Consider the following 24,037-nt stretch of genomic DNA (forward strand, 5'->3'; position numbering starts at 1 on the left):
TATGAACGAAAAAAGATTATTTTAAGTCAAACAAGCAAAAGAAATGAAAAATAAAAGACGAAAAGTAGGATGTACACTATATATTGTAATAAATATAATATATTAATATATCATATTCATATGAAATATAATTTGAATATGCCCCATTAGACTTTTCCATCTCAAGCATTTATGTTTTACCCGACCGTAAGAGCCTCGTTTCGTTCTCATTAGAACTTCTAAATTGAATTCAAAGTCACTGTCAAAGGGGAATCTTTTTAAGATTGAATTGTATGCAACAAAGGATGGGGAAAGACCAGTTTCTAGTGCATAATAGTCAGGTCATTATCTGATCCTCAAGAAATAGAAGCTTCTGTCATATCCTCAAGCTCAAGAAAATGTCATATCCTCTCCTTCCTTTAGAGGAAACTATAAAGTTTCCTCTCCTTCTTAACAGGCTCTTATCTTTATTCATTTCATGTGTTGAAGCACAAAGACAAATGCTATCATCATTACCCTATCTATCTCACAAACCAACCACAGACGCAGTTGCGTGATCCATCGAACAGCTGATCGACACGATCGTACAGATTCTTTGAAAGATCGGACTGACGTTCGTGGTTTGTTTCTCGCGAAGTTCCGTTATCTCGAGTGCTGGTGGATCTCAAGATATGCGAGAGTACGCGTAAGCGATCGAGCGTTAGCGTACGATTGTCTGCGTAGATCGTGGCGTAAGAAAAGGAGGGTATATTGATCCAGTTAACAGCTGTTAGTCAGACGCGTTCGTTCAACTTCATTCGCGGTGTTGAGCTGCTGGTGCGTGGAAGATTCGCGGTTTGTGTAAACAGTGTAATTAAACATGCGACAACGCGTGCATCAAGTGTTTATGCTTTTGCTGCTGTTGGTAGCAAGAGACGTTAGATCGCGTGTCTACATTGAAAGTTCAACAGAGGAGCTGACAGATCTGTTCTCGTTGGTGGAGAAGGACAAACCAAGTGACGAATCTTGTAAGAAAATGTCAATGAAGCTCTGGTCTTCTTTAATCTGATGAGTTCTTTATCTCATTGCACAGCCTGCACCATATCGTTACACCGTGATCTTACGATCGTGCAACCATTGCTGCTTCAACCAGGCAGCGATCAGTTCGTGTGGCCTCAGCTGAACTCTACCACCGTCAGCCTTGACTACGGCCAATCGGTGGAGTTGTTCTGTTCGCACGGATTCCGCAAGGGTTCACCTGGTGGAAAATCCAAATCAGCCACCCTCACCTGTGAAGATGACGGTAGGCTCGGTTATCAGTCTGAGCGATACAACATCTCAGATTTTTCCTGTCAGCAGCCCGTATACCACGTTGCCGAACGCACCGATGCCCACTGCTTCGACAATGGGACGATTGTGCGGGTCGGGTTCAATGTTGGTGCGGATCGGTTTGCAAAGCTGTACGAAGTTTGCTTCGACGAGACACACCTCCGGAGCCATTACGTCAAACATAAGCTAACACCCCACAACGAACATCATCAGCGATCGGTGAAGAGGCCGTCGTTCATTCAGGGAAGTTTCTATGGAGAACTAAAGATGGCCGCACTGTACAAGTACTCGACGCAGCATGCAACGCTAGCACGCATCCTGGGATCATCGGGCCGTGCGGACGCTTTGTTAAACAATAAAAAGGGCCTCTTCTTTGCACGAGGTCACCTGGCCGCTAAATCGGACTTTGTGTTCGGTTCGCATCAACGGGCTTCCTTCTGGTTCATGAACGTAGCACCACAATGGCAACGGTTCAATGGTTTTAGCTGGCAGCGCATTGAAACGGGCATTAAAGCGTTCGTGGCCGCTAACGATCTTCGTCTAACGGTGTACACGGGGACGTACGGTGTGCTGAAGTTGCAAGACGGAAATGGTGATGCGCAGGAAGTTTTCCTCGATTTCGATCCGAACCGTGATCCAGCTGGCAGAGTTCCGGCACCGGAACTGTTCTACAAGGTGTTGTTGGACGAGGAAAACGATGCCGGATTGGCGTTGATCGGTGTGAATAATCCACACGCAAGTCCGGAAGAGATGGACGAGAGTTACTTGGTGTGTAAGGACGTTAGCAGCGAAGTCCGGTGGCTACGTTGGGATCGTAACTCGATCGCAGATGGTTATTTGTACGCGTGTGATGTGAATGAGTTTAACCGTGTTACAGGCCATTTGGTGCTTGACCATCCTGTAGGTAATTTATTGGTGTGAAGATATGTTAAACGGCATCGGATAAGAGGTTGAGTTTTATGAGATTAGAAAATATGCAAAAGATAAACATGCAACTTGAGTATAAGAATATATCTCGAAATATTGCATTATTTGTAGAGTTAGCTTTGACTCGAAATTGGGATGATTTTAGGTTTAAAAAAATCTTCGCATAAGAAAGAAAAGTTCGTGATGTTAGCGAAAGACTTGTCGAGCGGAAAATAGAATATATATTTCGAATATATCTCAAATAATTGAAATATTTCAAAGTTCAGCTATTGCAAAGTTACTCGTTCTTTAATTGAGTAAAATGATATCATAGGTATTTGTTTTTTTTTTAAATTGCTATTTTAGCTCCCATCACCAAGCCCCATTAGGATTATTGATGACCGTCATGACCTTACAGGTCGTTAAGCCAAGAAAAGGACTAATGTATTAAAGTAAAATGTTCTCAATTAGTCGTATCAACCTACCGTACATTCGAAACTCTACCAACGATTCCGAGCGCACTCCCGAGTAATAGGTGAATTCCAAGAGAAATTCTGTCTCGGGCAGAAAGGCAGGGATTGGTGCGTCGGATAGCTTTAGATTGCAAATATAGTAGTGTCCCGGATTAAACGGACATCTTGTTGGAAGGTATCCACGCGCATTAAGGTATTCGTACATGCTTTTTAACAAACGGTCCGATTTGGTGTTTCTTAAGAAGGCGCAAATGTCAACCTGACGCTTGAGCAGTACAGACGAGATTGTTCCATTTCGCATCAGGCCGTGTAAAACTAGTTGAAACTACATAGAAGAAGGAGTAGATTACTAGCTTTGCATTGCAATATTTCACAGTTAATAGTACTTACCCTAACATCCTTGATTTTTTGTTTAATTTCAATTTGGACCTCAAGCGATTGGTTAGTGACAGAGGTCGGTTGATGCAAGATGTAGGAAATGTTGAAAGACCTTACATTATGATTGATATTTATTTTATTGGCAACTGCTATTAGCTGTAGTTTGAATAAAGACGCGAAAAACAATTATTTTGTTCTATTTTTTGGTAAACGTTTAAGCCATTGGAAGATAGTTTACCTTCACGAAAGCATTTGCGGTTGGCAAAACAAGCTGAAGAACGACAACGAAAGAGAGCACAATTGAGAACGGATTCTTCATGTTCACCACAGTCGATTGAATGGTTGTATGCAAGAGGAATATCTTTGTTTATAATAATGTTGTTTTCGAAAATCACATTCATTACGCAAAAGGTCACTCGAGCAAAAATTGACTTAATGAGGGAAAAATTAAATTTGCGTAAAGTGTTGATAGCAAGGTAAATAATACATTTAGGAAATCGCAATCATTGTGTGGAGAAATAAAGATATTATTTTTTTTTTTACTCACGAAATGCTTATCGTAATTATTATCATGCGAAAGTTTTAAGTGGTAAGAAGTTATTAAAATACGATTAGTAAAACTTAGCTAAAGTTAACTATTCATTTACTTTACAGTTTGCAAATAATAAAAATATATTTTATTTACAGTGGAGTGCCGATTATCCGTGGTCATCGGGACTCAGCCCTCGCCGGATCAGCGAATATCACGGATAATAGGCACAACCCTTTTTATTGATAAATATTAGTGTTTAGTGCGTAATGGGTAGACTTTTTTGTATAAAGCTAGATGTTAATTTTCTTATTTACACTTTGCAACGTAAATCTGTTCTTTTTACAAATTTAAACAAATTATATCATTCCCTATTGAAGCTTTTATTTTTTGCCATCATCGGTTTTGTATTTCATATGTCAGTTCTCCTTCGGAACTGTCATTTCCGAACTGCACGGATAATGGGACAGCCGGATAACAGGTACCCGGATAATCGGCGCTCCACTGTACTTCGATCATTTGCTCTTAGACTACAGGTAACTAATATGTTAGTACATATCACATGGACAACAGCTAATTTGGTTACTATTACTATTTATCCTAGTGACACGTTGTAGAATCGCTCGACTCGGGAAAACTGGACATGTCATTAGAATGACGCCGAACGATCCAGCCCGCGTAGTCTTGTAAGGCCGTTTACATCGATAGAAGAGCCGTAATAAACCTCTTCTGAGTAGCGTTGATGCAATAGCCCAAAAGCACAGAGTACACGAGTGGCATAGGGCGGTGCACAACTTTGATCCATTTTTGACGATTAGTCCAGCAGATTTAGATTTGATTTTTAATCATTCTAAATTGTGCAACAAGTATGTGTAATTACTTTGAAAATAGAGGATAAGGGGTAAAATACAGATGTTGAAAATTGGCTTAGCATGGGCAAAACACAATAATTGAAGGTATGTTTCAGGCATAAAAGACTAAAGTAATAGCAAATGTTTATGTATATAATTTGAGATCGATTCCAAATTTAAGCAAACAACATTTTACATTAGTATTTCTTTGTAAAGATCAAGAGGAAACAGCACAATTTACACTAAACCATGTAAAAGTAGTACTTAGTGGTAAAAGTAGTAGTTCGTATAGTTGTTTATTTGAAAAATAATTGTTTGCTGTTCATGTAGTTTCTTCCTTTTCCGCTGTTGGGCTATCATATTTTAATAATCCTACCAAACCAATGCGTTTCTAGAATCATCTTCAATGGATTGCCGAGCAAAAGGTTAGTATCAATGCGAAAGTAACTAGCGGGCCAGAACGATGGTATCCGTGCTCTGGCAAAGGTTGCATTCCGTATGTAGTACGTGCCGGCAAGTATGGGACATTTCGTTGGTATGTTGCCATGTTGCATAACTTCCAATTGAAGAAATTGCAAAGTGCGGTGCCGGAACGGTTGCTCAAGGAATTCACACACACTGAGCGTATTATTGTAGATGGTTTTCTGTAGTTTACCATCTTTTGACCGGATCGTCAAAATGCCATTGATCTGAGTAACAGCAAGAATCAAGATAAAGACAAGTACAAATAAAATGGAAGAGGGAATTTTGAATAATTATATAAATGACAAATTATATCACAAAATATACACCAGAATTCAAACTCAATATTTGCCTTTAGTTGTGGTAAATCTTGATTGAAAACTACTTCGACGTTAACACCTGTTATAGGTGTAGAACCGATCTGAGTAACATTTCCCTTCGAACGAACAATTGGAGGGGAATCGAAGATTTCACATTTTCCTATCCTTATAACGTTCTGTAGAATCCAGCATATGGAAGAAGAAAAAAACATGTTTAACGTATATCAAACAACGTGCAATCCCATTTTAACTTACTCTTTTTGCACCGTAAGCATTCATCACCATAATTCCGAAGAAGCTCCAAAGCATTAGCCATTGAAGTCCTAATCCCGACATGGCGGACAGAATGAACTTTGATCCACGAAGGTAAAGTGATCAATGTACTAACCATCGATGTGTTGAAGACTTTTCCATACGTTCCAGCAGTACTGTTTTGTGGTTTTATGATTAATAGAGCTCGAGCAATTGGAGCGTATTTACGAAAAGCTTATTAAACGCTTAATACTCTAATGATCACAATTTCTACCATTTTTGGTGTGTTTATCCAAATCGCTTGTTTTGCACAACTGTATTTAAAGTTCACTTAAAACATCATTTTATTGTTGGTAATCGTTTGAAAACTGGTAAAGATTAGCTTGGACTTTAAATGCTCTTGAAATGAAATGTCGAAAGATATGGTTTGGGCTGTATCCTGTACCCTGATGGTTCAATCGATTCTGTTATCCATCTCGCACTCTTCTATCCTCATGAGCTAGTTGCGCTGTATTTAAGCTATATTTATACTGTGAGGATTTGTTGGGCTTGATACTTGGAATGTTTTACCTGAATGATCTCAATAACTTTGCTTATTATTTTAATTGCGATTGTTTCAGCTTTGCGGATGTCATGCAAAAGTGATTACCGCATCACCAATACGTTCTGCATGGCTGCATATTGCTTATGCTTGTGTTAGTTGCTAGTTGAGCGTGATCAACGGCAGAAAAAAGGAGGGAAAATTCGATTACATTTAATGCCCTGCTACGGAAGTAAGATGTGTCTGTGTCTTTCTTTTCGTCAATTTCTTAGTACCTTGCAGCTTTCTCAAAGTCACCTCGTTTCAAATATCGACAAGGGGCTCCGCATTTCTAGATCCGTCATTTTTTGGAAATCCCAAAATGTACTTCACTAATTATACTCTGCTCTGATCTGCATTCTAAGTCGCTGTTAATGAATAATCTGATTAAGATTGGATTGTTGACGATGAACGATGGCGAAATACCACTTCCTGGTGGGCCTCAACAAATAGAAGCCTCTTAAAAGCTCAAGAATACGTCCTGTAATTTTGTTTAAGTTTCCTCTCCTTCTTAACAGGCTCTTATCTTTATTCATTTCATGTGTGGAAGCATAAAGACAAATGTTATCATCATTACCGTATCTATCTCACAAACCAACCACAGACGCAGTTGCGTGATCCATCGAACAGCTGATCGCCACGATCGTTCAGATTCTTTGAAAGATCGGATAGACGTTCGTGGTTTGTTTCTCGCGAAGTTCCGTTATCTCGAGTGCTGGTGGATCTCAAGATATGCGAGAGTACGCGTAAGCGATCGAGCGTTAGCGTACGATTGTCTGCGTAGATCGTGGCGTAAGAAGAGGAGGGTAGATTGGTCCAGTTAACAGCTGTTAGTCAGACGCGTTCGTTCAACTTCATTCGCGGTGTTGAGCTGCTGGTGCGTGGAAGATTCGCGGTTTGTGTAAACAGTGTAATTAAACATGCGACAACGCGTGCATCAAGTGTTTATGCTTTTGCTGCTGTTGGTAGCAAGAGACGTTAGATCGCGTGTCTACATTGAAAGTTCAACAGAGGAGCTGACAGATCTGTTCTCGTTGGTGGAGAAGGACAAACCAAGTGACGAATCTTGTAAGAAAATGTCAATGAAGCTCTGGTCTTCTTTAATCTGATGAGTTCTTTATCTCATTGCACAGCCTGCACCATATCGTTACACCGTGATCTTACGACTGTGCAACCATTGCTGCTTCAACCAGGCAGCGATCAGTTCGTGTGGCCTCAGCTGAACTCTACCACCGTCAGCCTTGACTACGGCCAATCGGTGGAGTTGTTCTGTTCGCACGGATTCCGCAAGGGTTCACCGGGTGGAAAATCCAAATCAGCCACCCTCACCTGTGAAGATGACGGTAGGCTCGGTTATCAGTCTGAGCGATACAACATCTCGGATTTTTCCTGTCAGCAGCCCGTATACCACGTTGCCGAACGCACCGATGCCCATTGCTTCGACAATGGGACGATTGTGCGGGTCGGGTTCAATGTTGGTGCGGATCGGTTTGCAAAGCTGTACGAAGTTTGCTTCGACGAGACACACCTCCGGAGCCATTACGTCAAACACAAGCTAACACCCCACAACGAACATCATCAGCGATCGGTGAAGAGGCCGTCGTTCATTCAGGGAAGTTTCTATGGAGAACTAAAGATGGCAGCACTGTACAAGTACTCGACGCAGCATGCAACGCTAGCACGCATCCTGGGATCATCGGGCCGTGCGGACGCTTTGCTAAATAACAAAAAGGGCCTCTTCTTTTCACGAGGTCACCTGGCCGCTAAATCGGACTTTGTGTTCGGTTCGCATCAACGGGCTTCCTTCTGGTTCATGAACGTAGCACCACAATGGCAACGGTTCAATGGTTTCAGCTGGCAGCGCATTGAAACGGGCATTAAAGCGTTCGTGGCCGCGAACGATCTTCGTCTAACGGTGTACACGGGGACGTACGGTGTGCTGAAGTTGCTAGACGGAAATGGTGATGCGCAGGAAGTTTTCCTCGATTTCGATCCGAACCGTGATCCAGCTGGCAGAGTTCCGGCACCGGAACTGTTCTACAAGGTGTTGTTGGACGAGGAAAACGATGCCGGATTGGCGTTGATCGGTGTGAATAATCCACACGCAAGTCCGGAAGAGATGGACGAGAGTTACTTGGTGTGTAAGGACGTTAGCAGCGAAGTCCGGTGGCTACGTTGGGATCGTAACTCGATCGCAGATGGTTATTTGTACGCGTGTGATGTGAATGAGTTTAACCGTGTTACAGGCCATTTGGTGCTTGATCATCCTGTAGGTAGTTTATTGGTGTGATGAGATGTTTTACGATGTCAGAAAAGAGGTTAGATCGTCGTTTTACCATAGCACATTTAAGATTTTTTAAAAATTGTATTGCATTTTCTTGATGATCTCGGCTAATTGTTGATTGTTATACGAATTGTATACTTTCAGGCGAATCAGATCTGTCGTAATAAGCAATCTGTTACCAATTTCAACGAGATGTACCAAAATGATTGCCACTTTCCAAATATAGACCGTTTCGGATCTAGATCGCAATCCAACCAGCGAACTTCATCAGCTAATAAACAAAGGCAGTTAAGCGATCAAAGTATAAAGATCGGCTTTTTAATGCAGAATACAAATGCTCAACTATTGCAGTGTTTCAGTGACAAACAAAAGGTGATTTTACTTGATTTTGGGCGTATATCTCTCCGCTTCCAAATCCCACGAACAAGTACCATTCGTATGATTTTCTATCACCATACGCTTCTGCTCAAACATACTCGTCGTGATCGTTTGGCGCTTCCGCACGTACTCGATCAGCACATCCGAATCCAGCGGTCCAGTAATGCGGTCCGTGCCTCTTTTCATCATTTCAAATCCATCCTTTCCGTCGGCAAGATAGGACGGTGTAGCGACGTAGTAGAACTTTTGCTTATCCAGTGGTTTCATCGTTCCGTCGGCCTCAATCACTTGGATGCTTTGTACACGCTCGTTACGATTTTTGGACAGATCGACTACCACCGTCATGCCGGACACCTGCATCGTATTAAGCCGATACTCATCATCCAATGTGAAGGAGTGATCGATAGCGCTCCAAAGGTCTTCACCCTTTAGCTTTATCAAGTCAACCGATGATCCGAATGGAGCAGCCTCGATCGCCAATCCATTTGTGATTGCTTAAAAGAGAATAATTATTCGTAGTAGGCTTTTTGCAACATGTCAAGTCCACTTTTTTTACCTCCTTTCTTGATTGGATTTCGGAAGTTTCCAGCCTGTATGATTGCTACCGCTCTGAACGTTCCGTTCGAATACTTGAAGTGCGCAGAGGGATAAAGTGAGAAAATATATTTCCAGAGAAATTGTGCTTCCAAAATCACTTACCTTATCAGCGAATGCATCCGTAGCTACATCACCTAATGTACACTCACACCAACGGCATGATTCGCGATCCAGAAACACGTCACTCTGTCCGATCACTTGTGTTCCGAGACGCTCTACCTCTTCACGCCATGGTTTCAGTTCCCGCACTATATCTTCGTCCTGTTCGACCGTGTTGTTCATATAGATTGGATGACCTTCCCAGCTCTGTACCTCACCATTCCGGTCAAAGTATACCGTCAGACGTCCAACATACTTACCAAAGGAACGTGCCTGAGTAATAAGAACCTGAGAGAGAATGAAGAAACATTTGTTTGTATTAACCAAATGCACCTCCAAATAACACTAAAACGCCATACCTTATGCTTATTCTGCTTCTCAACCACAATCGGATAGTCTCCTTCAATTTTGTCGTATTTCATATCGTAAGGCACTTTGGAATCTTTGTTCAGCAGCAAGGAATGCGAATGTGCACCAATGATAACATCGACGAGATCACCAGCCTCCTCGGCCAGCTGTTTATCACCGTCCAAACCACAATGCGACAGTACCACAATGATATCCACTTTATCGTTTTTCAACTTTTGCGCTTCCTTGCGCACTGCATCGATTGAGTTTGTCAGCGTAACCTTTCCCGTTTGGGCCACTAGCTATAATTGTTAGAATATTATTAACGCTTCATCCAAAAGGTGATGGCGTTCCAGCCTTACGTGTGTCTTATCGTAGAGCGCTCCAATGACTCCTACTTTACGTCCACATTCGTGCAGCACAACACTTGACTTAATTTTTGATTTTATCAACTCCGGTTCTCCATTCAGCTGAAGATTAGCCACAACCGTTGGAATTTTCAGTTTTTCAAGTTCGGCCAGATATGGTGCGAGGCCTTTCGGGCTATGATCAAACTCGTGGTTGCCTAGGGTCTGAGGGTTTTGTTTGTGTTGGAACGAAGAGTAAGTACAATAATTTGGGGGTATGTTGTATTATCAAACTTTGTACATGATATCTTACCATTACATCTGGTGGAAGCTTCTTGATGAAGTGTGCGGTAACGTTCCAGCGTAGCAAATTGTACCAAAGCGTCCCCTGGAAGTTGTCACCCGCATTGAGGTAGAGTGGATTTTGCGATTTATACTCTTTCTTTAGCTGCCTGATCGTATGGTAGACGCGTGCTATACCGGCAATACATTCTTTCGGATTGGTACAACCGGAAGATTTTTGGTTCGTTTCATCAAACCTGTTTGAAATGTTTTTTTTTTTTGTTAATCGAGAGACAGAGTGAAAGAGCCAGAGTGAAAAAAAGGCAAATAAAAAACCACTTCCCCTAACTTACCGCGCATGTAGATCGTTGATGTGGATGAACGTTAGCGGGAAGGAGTCTTTATCGCTACTTGAAACACATTTTGTCCAGCATTCCGGAACGATGTAGCTCAGCACCAAGAGCGATGCAAAAACCGTCCACGAGCAGTGATGAAAACGCCACATTCTATCACCTTGATGCGTTGAACAAGACCTACCTTGTGTGGGTACAGCTGTGGGTAGAGGCGTCTTTTATAGCGCGAACGGGCACATTTTTGCCTGCCAACTGTACACACGTTGGTGTACACAATAGGCGATCGGATTAAAACAATTATTGATGGAACGGAGATGCTGAGCATTTTGCAACCGTACTGTAAATATAGATTGTCACAATGCTCATAAGTAGTGTAAACTCTTATCACTTTATTTGTATTTTGTGGGGATTGCAGGAAAACTTAAGATTTTCAATAAAAATACTATGAATGTAACTATGACCGTTACTGTCTACAGCTGCAATGCAACTATAAAAATGGCGAACTCATTTGTTTTGTTAAATAGTAAAAAAATATCAAATTTCATGTCCAATTATTGGACTACGCTGAAGTATTAAGGTCATTACTAGGGTCACAAATTACACTCATTACTTTAATCAGTGGAAGATGAACGATAGTGAAGCCATAATTGATCGGGCCGTGCTATAAAATGAGGTCCGCTGCGTTGCGCTTAGTTTCATTGTCGAAATTTGAAATGTCTAATTGTAGCCAAACATGGATGTGGAAGCATGTGATCATACTGGTTGCCTTTGCGTGTGTGGTAAGAATCCCTGCTTGAAAAGCAACAAGTATCAAACCAGTAAAAAGTTCTTCTTCATAGATCACGGGCAAAATTATGATCACAAAGGTTGACTATCTGTCGAATCCGGACTATCTGACGATGCAGGTACAGATTAACAACGAAACCGAAGGCAGCACGGTCGATGTGGACGGGAGTTTATTCATGGATGTGGAGCAGGGTGTTTTCGTGAACATAGAGCTTGACTCCAAGATGGACGGTGAGTACATGACGATGATCGGCACTAACAAGGAGCTATGCAATACGGAGGAAGCCGGCATGGATCCGGTTGTGCCACTGTTGAACGAGGAGCTGGAGAAATTCGGTAACCTGAGCTTCAACTGTCCATTCGACAAGGTACGTCGGTAGGCTGGGCGACACACTGGCCCACGGAGAGAGCAAGATAATGGATGTATTTTTTCTTTGTACGTTCCTTTGCACCAGGGATACTATCGCGTACGACAGTTCCGCATGAGCAATGATCATATGCTGGTGAAAATGGTACCGCCCGGGGAGTACATCGTGAAGATGGACCTTCAACATCAGCAACCGAACGCAACGGATAAGGTGCAGGTGTTCAAGCTGTCGTTCTTCTTCGAAATTTCATAAACCTATCACCCGGTGTGAGATTACTATCTGGGATGGTTTTTATTTTTGTGGGACAATGGAATAATAATATAATAAATGCATAGGCTCATGGTGCGGAATGTGGGATTTGGTTTCGATTTCTTGCGGATGTTCGATCGGTCAGTGAAACGGATAAAGTGGATTATTTATTTTCGTTTCATTCCTCTCAGAATAGAGGACAGTGGTGTTTAAAACAGCTTTAATGCGTAAATATATTTCTCTATTGATTTCAGAGCTACATGAGATGCTTTATATAAAAAAAACTCCTATAAAAATGATGTGTCTCAAAACAAAATATCTCTCTTCTCTCTTCTTGGCTTTAACGACCTGTAAGGTCATGATGGCCATTCCTGGCTTACTAGACTTATTTTTACCGCGTAGCCGGATAGTCAGTCCTTGCTACGGGGGACGGTCCGAATGGGATTTGAACCCGGTCCGGCCGTGTGGACTGGCGCCGTTTATCACATGCACCACCGGTCCCCCCCAAAACCAAAATATACCTATAGTCAAATAAGTTCCAGAGGTGACTATCAGTAATGATTTGAAGCTATGATGCCTGTCTTCCGTTATCGAGTACTAATACCGAGATGCAAATGAGTTTTTCCGAGACTTAAAACGTATATAACGCACTGGGAAAGTACTACCTTAGCTTGTAACCTGTAAATACTTAAAGTAGTATTATGAAGGTTTCAATCAGTAAAAATCTGACAATTCCCAGGGAATGGTCTCCGGGGACGGTGTGCGGTTTTGCGGATTTACTGAATGGAATATAAAAAAAAATAAATAATTTTCCTCATTCAAAAAAAAATCGCGGTCAGAGAATATCAAGAACCTTACGTTGCAACAAAAACGCCAAAAAAATACCATGACCAATTTTTTTATACAAGCGCAAGAATTTTTCATAGTTCTTCTACTTAAGGTAAAAATTCAATGGCATCAACATTTTCATTATTAGTAATCATCCTTCCACGATCGGACGTTCGGCATAAAAGTGAAATCTGAAATCTGAACTTCTAGATTATGAGCAGCTCATAATAAATTATTTATAGCAGATCCCACCACAGTCGTAGTATGCACTCATTTTCCATTTTGTTTGTTCGTTTATAGCAAGGACTGAGTATGTAGAAATTCTAAAAAATAAGCTTAGTAATCCAATTATGGCATGCCTAACACCTAACATATCGTTACACTATAAAGAATTTTTATACCAAACAATGACGCGGGGCCTCCAAGAACAAAAGAGTGTTCAAATGTTGAAATGTTGGGAGAAGAAAGGTTGACACACTGGCCAACACGGTGATGTGGAGCAGAATAGATGCCTTTTTTCGAAGTAATCCATAACCACCTGACGGTACCATTGCATCTCTCGCTTGCACGAATACATTTGCTATTAAATTTGAAGGGACCCTTTAAAACCGTCTTGTTGCTAATCGCAATATTTAGACAGCTCGCAGACGTGCCACTGCACGAACTGCTGCATCTGAAAAATAAATAAGCGTAACGCTTTCCAGCTAATTTTACCTTTTGTCGATCCTCTCCCTACTGATTGTCAATATAGCTTATTGTTACTCGGCGTCAGTGGCGATTAATTTTGAAGTTAGGAAAAAAAAACTTTCGATGGTTTTTTTTCTTGGTTGGTGATCCAATAAGTGATGTCTTATTCACGAACATCCTGGTCCGCACAATGAGCAAGCTGTGTATCAATTCGTGTATTGATGTTAAACAAACTTGCTTTGCACGCGTGTACAAATTGTTGTCTGCGTAAGCTTGGTTTGCGCCTCTTGTGATGCTTGTTCCGCGTCGATCGCGTATTGAAGCGTGAGTAAGTGAAAGAAAAAAGGTGAATGTGGAAAAAGAAAAAGTGATCCAAATTATCTTCCGATGCGCGATCAACGCTGCAAAGCAAAATTAAACAAAAAAAAAACGTTTCTTTAATTCTTACTTACACCAACTATTTTCTTATTTTCAGGTGTTTCTACGGATTTCCAGCGAGAAGATATTCGAAGCGAGGTACAGGTAGGTAATGTTTAATGTCTTTATTAAACAAAAAAAAAACAATTACTACCATTAGAACCATTTTTAATGAAATTGATTAAACGAGAAAAACATATTTTTGTCTGTAATATTTTTTATATGATTTCGTATTAAACAAGCATAACATAAACGTAGCATTAGAATGTTTCATTGTTGAATCAAGTCTTGTCTTGGAGTGAAATGTCTGCCCACTGCCATAAAGCAAATGAAATCAGGTAATCGTTCTTGGTTATTTAAGATTACACTTTCTGCACCTTCCTTATCTGGCTTATCATTTCAACTAACGATGCTTCTAAACGGTTATTGTGGGGCTGGAAAATCTCCAACAGGGGGGAAAAACGAGACATATTTCGATGTATCCTGTAACCATTTTAGGCAGCCAGTTAGAGCACTCGATTCAGCTTACGCTCATCCGGTACGCTCAGACATCCTTTAATTTGAAAGCACCAGCAAAAATTTGCATATTAATTGAATAAAAGATACAACCCACGCACCGGAACGGATGCAGGTGCCATCGATCGAGCGGGAAGGGAGGGAGCAAAGCGTACGAAAGTGGACAGTTCGGCAGGTGGAATGCAATCAAGAACGGTTCACCCCTTGCCTGGGATACGTTGTGTTGTGAAACAGTTGAAAATCGTTCACCGGAACCGTGAGCCTGCCTGTTACGCAGCTAGTGGAGGAGGGATGAAAAATGATTGATAGAAAGACAGAGAGAAAAGGGATGCATCACCATTTTGTAGCTTGTTTTAATATGACTCTCATCCGGGGGAAAACTTTGCACCCGTGAGATCATTGTGCACGATGGATGCTTTCGTTCCTTCGGTTCGATTCGTATCGTTCCAATAGGCTGATAGAGCATCAATTTGTTGCCACACATCACAACCGGTGGAGAATTTTCCCGAGCAAAAAAAAAAGAGCACAAAAAAGCCTATCGATAAAAGGGGTTAAAATTGTGTGGCCACGGCACACGGGGGCCAGCTAGAGTTTATGCGTTTTTAAATGATTGCCTTTATTTTCCAACCGGTCAGCAATTTGTCGGTTATTATTAAAATTAGTCGAACCGTGAAAAAATGCTGATCGTATGCGGTCGATACCGGTTGGACGCATTCCGTTTTACACGGTAAATTGTTGCTTTTTGCCTGTACGGATAGGCCGCAACCCGAACGTGATAGCAATGGTATTGGGTGAGCAATTAAATGTTGAGACCGCGTTTAAAATGGGGAACCGAAATCATGCCATTTAGTTTGAGTTTTAAGCAATCTGTTTCCATGATAATAGTATCGATTGTATCAACCCTGCAAAATCGCTCCGGAATTGTGTTGTCTTGGTAATGATATTAATATAATTATATGTGAATTTCCCTCCGAAGGACTGACTTTCCAAAAATTCGTTGTAAATTTATGCAACTTGAACAAATATTTAATTTAAAGATAAAAATACGTTCTTATTAAAAGTTAGTTAAATATATGAAAAGTACAAGAATTAATCATACTTACAATCAAGTCGGAATTGCTAAACTGATCACATGAGGAATCCTTACGACTAACCACCATTGTCTTATCTTGCTTACAACCGTATGCGAATCGATTAACATTATTGAAATAAATTGGCTCCAATCGTACTCGGTTGCATTACATTTCATGTTTCCCTGTACGTCCTCAGTCGAGTTGCGTCCTGAGTTGCTCATTGTTTCACAAATCCTCTCAACATGAATCTACTGCCAGAGGAATAGAGTGAAAATACTGCTTGTTGTATTGCGTACCTAAGTTGTGCCACATCGTCCTGTTCCATCTCCTGAACGGTGGTGGATAATTTTATATGCAAATAGGTCTAATCACGAATTGACACCCAATTACCGGTCACAGCCGGTTGTGCTGGAACGCTACAGCACGGGACCCGAATGGTCGCGAATCCGTAGCGAAAATGCCTCGGAATGGAGAACGTTTTCTCGTGGGATTGGGTTTAAATTATGACGTCTGGTACGGGCCGATCGGTCCAACCGGGTCCAATACGACCGCGTATGATGGGTACGATTAGGCCAAAAGCCTCAGCATTTCATCTGCGGATGGGTTGGTTTTGCTGGTCCGTGGCGACGTGATAATCGACCAAACGGTCATGTATGGAGCGAAATTGTAATAAACGATCTCAGCGACAGGGAACGACATGAACGATTCACCCCACCGGGGGGCGGCGAACTATAAGAAGTTAAGTTCACCTGGGTGGCTCAAAACCGATGGGGGACTGTTGATAATGAGTGCATTTCGTATGCACTTTACATCGGATCGGGCCAACAGCATAAATCGATGCATAAATATTGTGTGAGTGGATGAATGTGTCATGCCGGAAGGATTCTAATGCAGTGTGTAGATAGCTTAAGGTTTTGATAGAAATATCATGATTGTTAAGCTGTTTTAATCATCCACCTACACACTTTCTCTCACTTTCTACTTACGCTTTTGGAGTAATTTGTTAAGTACACAATCACAATTAACTTTTGAATGTTTTTTTTTTACAAATTTACAAGTTTTTTACATTTTTTACAAGATTTAAATATAAAAATAGATAAAAAATATCCTGTTTAAATATCCTCTATTCTTATTTCTTACAATGTGGTGTAAAGCAACGCCTTTTTCAATGATGTTTAAAAATTTCATTGTTATTTATTTAAAATCGTATAAATTTCAATATTGCAATTATCTCTGGTAATAGAAGGTTTTTTTCAGATAATTTTCAATTGTCAACCAACCAATAAAATGAAGTGTCTGTCAACAATTTTTTGAAAAAATCCTTTACCAGGAATTGAAATATTCTATTTATCATTAAAAATAAGCCAGACATCCTGTATTTATTACAAAAACAGTTTCAAAAAAGAGATACCAAAGTGTTAGCGCCTAAATGTAGGCAATACAGATACATTAGTAAGATGTTAATTTGAATCTGTAAGTGAATAAGGAACTGTAATAACCGTGAGGAACTGGGTAGTCATAAAGATATAGATTAGATATAGAAGCATTGAACTCTTTTATCTACTACTTATAATCAAGTAGGGACGGTTAATAATCGAGAATAAAATAGAAAAAGAAAAGTAAACGCCAACCTTACAAATTATTTTTTACTCATTATTTATTTACATATAATTACTACGACAAGTAGTAAAACTAATAAAAAATAATCTATTTTCCCAAACAATTTTTATGAACTAATGTTTCCTATATTACGTAGTTTTATAATTTAAAACGGGTGTTTTTTTTATTAAATAGAAGTAATTGACTATGACTTAATTGTAATAGTCTAAATAAGTTAATAAATAAATGCTAACAATTCAAAATAAGACACGCCGAAAGGGCAGCAACATTGCTCTCTAATTGACTTCATTCAGGAAGAGATTTCATTAGATTTCATCTGAAATTACGTTGCAAAACAATGCGTAATGAAATCAATCGGAAAATTAGTTTCATTTTCCGACTAAGAAAGCCAACCCTCCCCCAAACTGTCCTGCTGTGTAACAATTGTTCCGCCGGTATGAGTAAGCTAGCAGAAGTCTCATTACGCAGAAGGAAAATTTCTTTTGCCAAATTACAGATTGTTGAAACGATCTCCAAATTAGGCACGGTACCCGGTCCGTATCAGTGGGGACACAGGTGTGAGTGGTTGAGTGACAGTTTGGATAGTGAGGGGATGAGCTAAACATCAGCGAAGAAATCATGAACCGACAATCATCTTCGGTCGGTTGGTTGACATCGCTACAGCACCCATTTACAACCCCCAACGGTGATTACGAGCCCCGTCCTGCTGGGGGATGATATCGTTTTGCAACCGATTTGGGGATGATTATCACGATGATGAGAAGAATAAACGTTGCCGGTGAAGGATAGAACGGTTTTCCACTCTTGATCTACAGGAAACTCCTATCGCAGACAGACGGCTGAATGTCGTCTTGTTAATCACAGTTAGGGTTCCAATTTGTGTAACTCTTGACGAGAACGTTTGACAGCGCGCATCGTACCTTGATTTTTTAGAAAAGATAAACCATTAATGGGATAGGTTTGATGTCACGTAGTTTAGTAGCTTTTCATACGTTAGGTCGACAAGGAAACGAGTGTTTGCAATTTTTATTTTTACCGTCAATCTTAAAGTCCTGCAGCTTGCAAGAGTCTCAACTAAAAGGTTTTTCAAAAGACGAAAGATCATATATTTAGACGAACCGGGTGCGATGTGTGGAGTGGAAAGTGGAATTTAATAACAATAATAATATTTCTCTACCGAGCGCCAAGCTTAGGTAGGCACCGTCCAGAACGGTTGATACCATTTATCGAGCCAACAGTTTATTAGGAAATACTTTCATATGGGTAGAAGAAAAGAGTATCCAACCCCCGGTCTTTTTGTCTAATCGTCACCGCCAGTTGCATCAGACGGGATTTGGGATGTGAAAAATCTTAATTAGATTTTTGTGTCCTTTCTTTCTTGCCGGGCTCTTTAATAAAGGTTTCATTTCTGCAGGCAAAAAGTACAGAAGCAAGAAACAAAATTACAACGAAAAAAAACATCAGTCTAGGCCTTCACAATCGCGCCAACCATTGAAGTGAAGCTGTTCGTGAAGGTGATTTTTTCCTCATTAGTTCCATTTCCCATTACACATCAGGGTATAAAGCCTGACGGTGTTGAAACTATTCTACCGAAACGGAAAAAAGGTACATTTCTTTCAACGGTTTTACGATTGCGAGCTCCAGACGGTATTACGCCAAGACGTAATTCTTTCCCCTGGACAGTAAGTGATAAGAGAAAAAAAAATATTTGCCCAAATGGGCACCACGGAAGCCGTAAATGAAGGGTGTGAATTATGCGACGTGAGGTGTATATTTTTTTTCTTCTCTTCTTCAGACAAAATGGAGAATGTAGAATTTAATCATACTTATGATCATCATTTTTCTTTCCTACCATTTGATTGCATTTAATTTTGCTATGCAGACAAATGTGAGAAATGGAATACTTCATTCGGTGCGGGTTGAGTTCTGTGGAATGTATAATTTAGTGTAAAGAGTAAATGTATGGAGTAATGGTGTTGGAGGTAGAAACGGTAGGAAGAAGCAGCTATAAAACATGACAAAAATATATTAAATGTTGTACTAAGTGAATCGTTTTGTAATAGTGTTTTATAATTAAGGAATCCACTAAACTAACATATTAAAGTGTCCTTGACAGTCCTTTCTTGATAGTAAAAAGGTGCTATAAAAAGGTGCTATAAACCATTAACTCCCCGTCTATTCTATAGTAATGACTCAGAAGTGCAGTTGAGCTACGATTTCGACATGAAGATTATTCAACTAACAACATGTTTTTAAATAGCTCTTTTGACAATTCTTCCTTGTTCCTTTTTGCAATTCGCTTCTTTATTTTAACATTCAATCTACGTTTTCTTGTCAACTCAATCTTTTTCCAGGTTCAGGTTCAAATCTCTTAGTGTTTTTAACAAATTTTCAATGGAGTTTTTTAATGTTCTTTGTTTTTCTTTGTGCAAAATTTTTGGATGAAGGGAAATAAAGAGTATTGCAATGAATTTTCTTTCATTTTTATGTGAATTTTTATGATTTTATTTTTATTAAATATCCAACACTTTTTCATAAAGTTTTGCCTAGAACTTTTTTTTATTAATTTTCTTTAAAGTAAATAAATTAATGATTAATAAATAATAAAAAAGCAACTAAACTAGACTATTAATTCAACTGTTAAACTATAAAATTCAATAAACAATTGAAAGAAAAAAACAAATGAATAATTTGAAACAACAAAAAAAAACAAATGAAAGAAAATAATTTCGACTGATTTTATTTATTTTTTTTATACATATTTATCTTAATTATGTTACTGTTAATCACCAAAGCTGTTTAAATAAATTAAAACTTTAAATCGAACCCATTGTTTCTCCCACTCGATCCAATTGGTAATAAGTCAATTAGCAGGCAGTACTATTCGATGTCGTAAATTTTAACTCAACGATGGGCTGCTTTATTGGAAAAAAACGGTTCCTAAAACACATGCCCACATTCGCACCTATCTGTCGTGCACAACATGCATCCAACCTCTATCCGCTTAATTTGTGCCCCAAACCGGAGTCGGTTGGCAATAAATCCAATTGGCAAACAGTCATTCGTTGCCTTGCCGGGGCGATCACTTACCATCCAACAGCTGTGGTCTCGGGCTTCTTCAGCTACGGACCGTTTGGCATGGTTTATACCGTTGAATGGCAAGCCGATGGGCAAAACAATAAGACAGTTTTGCGGTTTTTGTGAAAGTGTTTGGTTCGAGATAGGGAAATTTTTGGGTGATGGATTTGAAAACGACGAGTTGACCGGAGTCCGTGAGGACGGACCCGGGCTGAGATGTATTGTTTAGCAACTTTTGTATTGTGTGGCTCGGTACAATTTCGAAATGTGGCACGGTCGAGTCAGTTTGGGGCAACAATGTGGTTGACAATTTTTTTTTTTGGGGCGAAAGATTTAAAACTGAATTGGTAATAAAAGCGAATTGTTTATTATAATAGTACACAAAGTTTAATAAATTAAGATTGATAAGAATTTTTCAGTTTTCAGGAAGTCCTGTCAATTGTAGCGGTTTAATGAATTGAAAAAAAATATGTGCAAATCAAACCATGCTAAAAACCCACTCTCAACGAGGTTTATTTGTTTGATGTTTTCAGCCAACCATATCTGCCTAAACCATGCCCAACCACCGAGTGCAATGGGAAACTTTTCTACACCAATATGTGTGTGTGTGTGTTCCTTCCCCGAAAGGGTTTTCCCTATTGAAATGTAAATCCCCACAGCAGAAAGTAAGGATGTGATACTTTTGCAACGAACCAGCCGGCGAGCTCCTATTGTAGCACCGGAATTGGTGCAGCTTCAATCAAAGTGTTGTCCCCACAGAGTTTTACCCTCTTTTGGTGGAATTATTTTCTGCACCCAGCAATAGAAGGACGTTTGTGTGCGGGTATCGGTACAGTATCGGAGTGGACAAGTGATATAAATTAAATTTCCCAAACAATAAATTGTGAAATTTTCAATTAGAATTCGTATCCCAGCAAACGGACGGATGAGCAGCTGCGTCCGGCACATAATGTTAGCGTGTGTGTGTGTGCATACTCCTTATCTCGAAGTAATTTTGTGGACCATCTCAGAAGTTCTTTGGCATGGTTGCAATTTTCCCATTGGTACAATGTGTCGATTGTTGGTGAGGGATGTGGGTTTTTTTTTGCTATTTTTGTACAAAGGAGCGAATGAATTAACCAATCCCGGAAAAGCTGGCAAGAATTAAAAAAAAAACTTTGCGAAAAAAAAGCTGAAACGAGGACGACGTATTGAGATGTCATTTATAAAGCTTCAAGATGGGAGATGGGAGAAAAGAATTTACCCACCAAAAAGGTAGAGGACGACATATTGATCGAAACGTCTACTAGGTCTTGTAGTTTACACACTGAATTTGAATTCTTGAGTAACTTCTCTTAAGTAAGTAATTATTCCAATTATTTTAAAAGCTTCATTTTGATCAATTAATTAGTGGACTGTGAGGTTTAGCAGAACGGATGTTACATTTGATATTAACATTCAACAATATGGTTCAGCGAATAATTATTAATCCTTCGAAGGCAAGTAGCTCTTAATTACAATGAGGAGTTTTCTGAAAAAACCAGGCTGCACATTATGTAAAAAAAGTAAAGAAGCAAAATTCCGCCATATCTACTGTTCTGATCGTGCCAGACAAATTTGCACCCCAAAAACGACCAACCTCCCGAGGCGGGGACACATTATTACTTTGGCATCAGTGAGCGCGAAAACGCGACATTTGTCGGTCGGCCCATTTCTTGCTTCGGCTGCAGCTGCGACAACTGACCACAGTCCATTTATTATGGGTGTATATATAATTTGAGCAATTAATCAAATGTCGTCAACGGTTGGGTGTTGAAAATTTCGAAACTTATACGACATGGTTAAATAGACGGTACGAATGTTTCATTATTTCACAATGTTTATTACAATTTAATCAAATTTTGCTTAGTTATGACAAAAAGAAGATGAAGGAAAATATTTTGTAAAATAACAGAAAAAGAAATAGATATTTCATCGAGTAATATTTGTTGCTAAAACTAAAAAGTGTTTTAGATCACCCCTGATCACGCCTAAAAGTATGCAATTAATATTCAAAAAACAGCGATTAATATTTTATTTAAATAATATTATTTAAAAATAGAAATTTTTGATTTACTTAATTTGAGATTTACTTTAATGCATAATAAAAATTAAGGTAAGTTTTGGCCTTATCTTTTGTTGTTTTAAATTAAAAAGACAATCAAATACTTTTACATTTTGCAATTCACCTAAAAAAAATACACACAATTGCATTTTCACAAAACGAAACAATTCGATTTGGTGTCGAAACTGAAGAAGCGAATTAAACTTTGTAGTAATCAAACTTATTCTTGAACATCTTCACAATTGCGTTGGGCATACATTAAAGCGCACAGAACTCGAAACGGTTCAATCAAACTTTAACTCTTAGCCACAACATTGCATACTTTGCGGGGTTATACTAAAGCAGGCAGGCAACACATTCGCGGTTTACTGAACCTGTAACTTCTCCAGGAGTATGTCAACGAACATGGCGCTTTGTAATCCTTTTTGGTGGTGGTATATTTGATTGTATTTTCCGAATTGTTTTCCAGCTTTTGTCACTCACCCCGTTGTTTGTAGAAGGAGTTTTAAAATTTATTTTTATTCTATACGAACTGACACGATCGGTACGCCACAGACACAAAAGCTAAGGTTCACAAACATGTCGGTTTTTGTCTCGAGTGTCCCGAGGACCCGGGGAGTCTGCAGCTGGTTGCAGTTTGAATTTTGATTACAAAATGAAACGAGCATAACGAGCAATAAGAAAAAGGGATTCAAAAGCAGGGAAGCGATTATGTTTGGTACCCTTTGGTTCTTCTTATGATGTCCCAGAATGGAGCCGTGTCTTTCTTACCCAATGGAATTGATCATCGGTTTAAGTTGAAGTTTTTTTTTCTTCGTTTAACTTCTTGCTCGGCTCACCTGTCCTGTGGAGTAAAAACTGAGCACGTATGGTGTAGGTAGCTGCCACAACTTTCGTGCGACACTGTCAGTGAAACAACTTGACACCAACCAATTTCACGCGAATGTCCTTCGGTTGGGCCACTATGATTAGAGGTTGGGAAGGAATTTGCCACCAATAGGAAAGGTGAGATAATGCTTTACCGAGGTGGACAAGGCGCTCTATCACGGTGTCCCGAGGCACTATGCACAGACTACACCAGCTCGGAAGCCTATTATCGTTGGTTCCACATGTCCGCAGTGGTGAACCGAAACTAGGGACATATACCCGTCTCCGAAACAGCAACAGGAGCTCTATGAAATATCAAATTGTCCCTACGGGAGAAAAAAGATTGCAAGTCCCGTTTTACCTACGCGTGACAATGTCCTTTTTTTGTGTGTTGTTAGCTTTTTTAAAAAAAATTCTACATACTTTTTTTTGCCACTCACTTGCATCCCGTCCGGTGGTGCTGGACAAATTGGACAAACTCTTTTTGTTCGCCATTTTTTCCCCCGCGTGTTATGCTGGCACCATGCTGTCTGAGGTTTTGCTACCGAAAACCATCCCGAAAAAGGGACGTTCAGAGTTGTTGCTTTTTTCCGTTATGCTTTCTACTTGAACTTGTTATCCTGCCGCTTGCAGCACTGACTGGTACGGTACGGTGGACAACACTTTTATTTTGTGTCTCGATTGGAACGCTTATATTTTATTGGGAACGCTTGTTACATCTCGGCACGAAAACCTTTGA

General features: G+C 39.8%; 3 protein-coding genes across 3 annotated transcripts; 2 read left to right on the forward strand and 1 right to left on the reverse strand.

Annotated features, from left to right (window-relative positions):
- Window positions 1-570: 570 nt before the first annotated feature.
- On the forward strand, window positions 571-8,478 carry LOC125769524 (uncharacterized). The gene is made up of 4 exons (XM_049438257.1): window positions 571-986; window positions 1,052-2,202; window positions 4,103-4,109; window positions 7,112-8,478. The coding sequence occupies exons 1-4, from the start codon at window positions 839-841 to the stop codon at window positions 8,326-8,328; spliced, it is 2,523 nt and encodes an 840-aa protein (XP_049294214.1). The 5' UTR covers window positions 571-838; the 3' UTR covers window positions 8,329-8,478.
- A 132-nt stretch (window positions 8,479-8,610) lies between these two features.
- Window positions 8,611-10,936, reverse strand: LOC125771639 (apyrase-like). The gene is made up of 7 exons (XM_049442451.1): window positions 10,727-10,936; window positions 10,405-10,630; window positions 10,107-10,316; window positions 9,756-10,046; window positions 9,400-9,684; window positions 9,257-9,329; window positions 8,611-9,194 (listed from the first exon to the last, which is right to left on the reverse strand). The coding sequence occupies exons 1-7, from the start codon at window positions 10,876-10,878 to the stop codon at window positions 8,701-8,703; spliced, it is 1,731 nt and encodes a 576-aa protein (XP_049298408.1). The 5' UTR covers window positions 10,879-10,936; the 3' UTR covers window positions 8,611-8,700.
- A 105-nt stretch (window positions 10,937-11,041) lies between these two features.
- LOC125771640 (uncharacterized) lies at window positions 11,042-12,386 on the forward strand. The gene is made up of 3 exons (XM_049442452.1): window positions 11,042-11,505; window positions 11,566-11,880; window positions 11,968-12,386. Exons 1-3 carry the CDS (start codon window positions 11,395-11,397, stop codon window positions 12,130-12,132), a joined length of 591 nt encoding a protein of 196 aa, XP_049298409.1. The 5' UTR covers window positions 11,042-11,394; the 3' UTR covers window positions 12,133-12,386.
- Window positions 12,387-24,037: the final 11,651 nt, after the last annotated feature.

This window comes from Anopheles funestus, chromosome 3RL (genome assembly GCF_943734845.2).
Source record: "Anopheles funestus chromosome 3RL, idAnoFuneDA-416_04, whole genome shotgun sequence".
Taxonomy (NCBI): domain Eukaryota; kingdom Metazoa; phylum Arthropoda; class Insecta; order Diptera; family Culicidae; genus Anopheles; species Anopheles funestus.